The 4,526-nt window shown below is 35.6% G+C and overlaps 1 protein-coding gene across 1 annotated transcript; it reads left to right on the top strand.

Moving 5' to 3' along the window:
* Nucleotides 1-830: 830 nt before the first annotated feature.
* LOC107063265 (fatty acyl-CoA reductase 2-like) lies at nt 831-1,780 on the top strand. Its single transcript, XM_015314911.1, has 3 exons — nt 831-937; nt 1,013-1,094; nt 1,412-1,780. Exons 1-3 carry the CDS (start codon nt 831-833, stop codon nt 1,778-1,780), a joined length of 558 nt encoding a protein of 185 aa, XP_015170397.1.
* Nucleotides 1,781-4,526: the final 2,746 nt, after the last annotated feature.

Raw genomic sequence — 4,526 nt, 5'->3', positions numbered from 1 at the left:
AGAAATGACAATGACCCAAAACCCAACATATTTTCCATTGAAATTCCCACTGAAAAATATCATTGGCTATTACCCACATATATTTTGATTGAATCAATGAGAAAAATAAAATATTCAGTGGCTATTACCAGTATTTCAATGAAAGTCTATTTTCCACCATGGTTTTTCTCAGTGAGCTCATTCGGTGGGAATATGATGGAAAATCATATTTTATAGCACAAATTATTCTTTGATTCACGATGGAAAAGTCTGTGAAACTTATTGTTGTGTGAAGATTTGAGGTCTGGGAACTGTGTGATTCCAGAAAGTTATTTTCTTTCCGTCCATAGTCCATGAAAAACCATGTTTAAGTTCTGAATCCTTTATTATAACTAGTGTAATATCTCCTTTAGGCATGCATGTAAGAATACACATTCAAAATATAGATGCTCTATAAATTTGTCTCTGATCCCACACAATTTTTTTCAGTACTAAGAGCTTTCTTGAGGAGCTTTATACTGTTACCAGTCTTGAACTCATAATTCATGAGATATTTATAAATATTAATTAATTAAGTATTGAAAGTAAATTATTCCCGACTGTTGAAGCATTTGATAATCAAAGTCATTCTTAATTATAAAGATGCCAGAGAAGATATACGAAGAGAACTTCACATAAAATACTTGTAATTAACATATATAACTATAGTAATACACAATATATATTTGTTCATCCTTTTATTTATATTATACATACATTTCATGTATACTATATGATTGTTAATATAATACAATAGGGCGAAGTTATATGGATGGCACAATACATATACGTTCACAAAGGCTATCGATGAGATGGTGATCGATAGCTTGAGGGAGGACATACCAACCGTCATTATTCGTCCTTCTGGGATAACCACTAGTTATGTAGAACCTTTTCCAGGATGGATACAAGGATTCAGGTACTATAATTATTGTACTAATTTGCTCATAGTTTTTACAAAGTTTCTGATTTGTTATCTTCTTCTCTCTCACAGGGGATTTGATCCCCCAATTGTTTTCTATGGAAAAGGGGAATATCCATGCGCTGTTTGGGATCCAAATTGTCTTATTGATGTGGTAGGTTTACTTTTTAATTAAACTTTAGTTTCAATAAATTATAATTAATACTCTATTAGTGATTGCAATCAAATATTCCAATGGAAATATCCCTTTTGATTTTACATAATGGACCCTTCTGATTATGAGAATGTATATAACGTAACTCTATTTTGACCTGGTCTAGTATAGAATGAACTTATAATCATTAAACCGACTCAATCATCAGAGTTTAAGTTTATAACTTTATCCTATTCTCATTTTTGATATTCCAATTAGAGATAGACCATAGAAGCTTAAAAACAAAAGTTATCTAACAACTTGTTTACTTGGTTTAGGTTCCTGTTGATGTGGTTGTAAATGCTACAATGGCCGCTATTGCCAAGCATGGATACGTACAACATCCAGAGATAAACGTTTATCATATAGCATCATCATATGTGAATCCTTTATTAGTGTCACAACTTTTTGACTATTGCTATGAATTTTTCAATTCTTCTCCTTTTGTTAACTCAAAAGGAGATGAGGTGAAGGTTGAGAAGATGAAATATTTTGACAATATGTCAGACTTTTCAAATTATATTTCGAAGAAATTGCTCAAACAAGATGATGAAGTACAAGATTTGATTGAAGTTGAGCATTCAAAGTGTAAACAAAAGCAAGATAATGAAACAGACAGTAAACAAAAAACAGAGAAAATGAGTTGAAATGTTGAGAAGAAAGGGAACTACTTTGCTGCATTTTTTAGTGCTCTGCAACTGCAGATTTTATATTACAAATACATAATGTTTGAAGCTAAAAACTGGAACCACTAACTCCTAAGAAATAGGAAGTAAAGCCATGATAAACTACTCCCAAAAGACTAGGACAAAGCTGAAATAACTTGACTCTATTTGCTAATAGGATTCTATGTAATGGACTATTTCTCTAACACCCTCCCTTAAACTGAAAGCATGTAAGCTTCAGTTTAACTTCAGCTTCTTGAAATCTTCCATAGTGCCGATACCCATCGACCTCCTCAGATTTTGAAAAGGGAGAAATCTGAGAGGTTTGGTAAAAATGTTGGCCAACTGATCTTCACTTCGGCAGTACTGCAACTCTATTGTTCTTTCATTATTGAGATCTCGCAGGAAATAATACTTCACATCAATGTGTTTGCTTCTTCCATGGTTCACAGGATTCATTGACAACTTGATGGCTGGATTGTTGTCGCAAAATATTATAGTGGCTCTTCTCGTCTTGAACTGCAGCTCTTCAAGGATTCTCCTAAGCCAAATAGCTTGACAAGCACAAGATGTAGCAGCAACAAATTCAGCTTCTGTACTTGATAATGTGACAATTGTTTGTTTTTTAGAGGACCACGACACAACCCCTTCACCTAGCATAAACACATAACCCAAAGTACTCTTTCTATCATCTTGATCTCCAGCATAATCACTATCAGTAAAGCCAACCAAATCTGACTTTTCTCTTTACATGTAGAAAATTCCAAAATCCTTGGTTCCTTGTAGGTAACGCAGAATTCTCTTTGCAGCTAGGAGATGCATTTCAGTCGGGCACTCCATATATCTACTTGCAAGACTAACAACATACATGATGTCAGGTCTTGTAGCAGTTAGATACATTAAACTACCGATAATTTGCTTGTAAAATGTGCTATCCACCTTCTTTCCGCTCCCAACTTTGTTAAGTTTCAAACCAAACTCAACTGGAATGTTGGTTGGATTGCAATTCTGCATCTCAAACCTATTTAAAATTTCTCGCACATACTTCTTTTGAGAAACAAATATCTCTTCATCAGATTGCACCACTTCTAAACCAAGAAAATAATGCATCTTACCAAGATCGGACATCTCGAATTCATTCATCATACACTTCTTGAATTCATCAAACATGACACTACTATTCCCTGTGAATATAAGATCGTCAACATATAAGCACGCAATGAGCATTTTCCGTTCTCCCCAATTTTCACAAAAAGTGTGTGCTCATATGGACACTTTTGAAAACCCATTTTCAGAAAATAAACCTCAATGCGGCTATACTAAGCTCATGGAGCTTGTTTTAGTCCATAAAGGGCTTTCTTTAATCGATAAACCTTGTGCTCATTACCAATCTTAACATAACCAGGGGGTTGTTCGATAAATACCTCTTCCTCCAAGTATCCATCTAAGAAAGCTGATTTGACATCTAATTGGAATACATGCCACAAATTTTGTGCCGCTAACGCAATTAGCATTCTGATAGTGTCGTGCCTTGCAACTGGAGCAAGAACTTCAGCGTAGTCCACACCGTACTCCTGCTTGTATCCCTTAGCCACTAACTGTGCCTTATACTTATCAATTTCACCATTTTCTTTCAGCTTCGTCTTATAGACCCATTTGACACCAATGGTTTTTTGCTTCCCAGGAAGATCAACAAGCTCCCAAGTATCGTTCTTTTCAATAGCTTCTATTTCAGCATCCATCACTTTTCTCCATTTTTCTTCTCTAACAACACTCTCAAAACTTGTCGGGTCGCAGTCTACAAATAATGCAAAATGAGTAATTGCATCATCATTAACAATATTAATTCCTTTTACCTCATAATCCACCATCGACGCAGGCTTTCTGCGAACACGACCAAGAGACTAAGCTGCTGCATCAGTTTCTTCTAGAGTTGTTGGTAAAGATTCAGCAGTTGGTGAAATTTCAGCAGGAGCTAATGGAATTTCAGCCGTTGCAGGAGTTGAGTTCTTTGCAGTTTCGGGCATTTCAGCTGCTTCTTCGACTCCAATATCAAATACAAATGGAGTAGATTGTTGCATACTCCAGTCCCAAGTGCTTTCTTCATAAAAGATGACATCTCTACTGATTACGATTTTCTTCGTCCGTGGATTAAACAATTTATATGCTTTAGATGCTTCACTAACACCCACAAAGATACACTTTTCGCTTTTGTCATCAAGGTTCTTCCTTTTCTCGTCTGGAACATGTGCATAGGCAATGCAGCCAAAAATTCGAAAGTGATCTACAGATGGTTTTCTTCCACTCCAAGCCACCTCCGGTGTCATGTTTTGAACAACAAACGTTGGACTTCTATTCAATACATGAACGCTCCAATTTATCGCTTCCGGCCAGAAGGTCTTTTCCATTCTTCCTGTTGCTAGCAAACTCCGCACCATATTGAGAATGGTTCTATTCTTTCTCTCCGATACACCATTGTTTTGTGGTGTATAAGCAGTGGTAAGCTCTCTTCGAATTCCATTAGATTCACAAAAATCTTTAAAGACTTTTGAGTAATACTCGCCACCACGATCAGTTCGAAGAGTCTTTATGGCCTTTCCAGTTTCATTTTATACATGAGCTTTGAAGGTTTTAAACACTCCAAAAGCTTCTGATTTTTTCTGCAAAAAATACACCAAAGTTTTCTGAGAGTAATCATCTGTAAAGGTAATGAAATACCTTTTACCTC

The sequence above is a fragment of the Solanum tuberosum genome, unplaced genomic scaffold (genome assembly GCF_000226075.1).
Source record: "Solanum tuberosum cultivar DM 1-3 516 R44 unplaced genomic scaffold, SolTub_3.0 scf00329, whole genome shotgun sequence".
NCBI classification, from domain to species: domain Eukaryota; kingdom Viridiplantae; phylum Streptophyta; class Magnoliopsida; order Solanales; family Solanaceae; genus Solanum; species Solanum tuberosum.
This window is presented reverse-complemented; position numbering and strand designations above follow the sequence as displayed.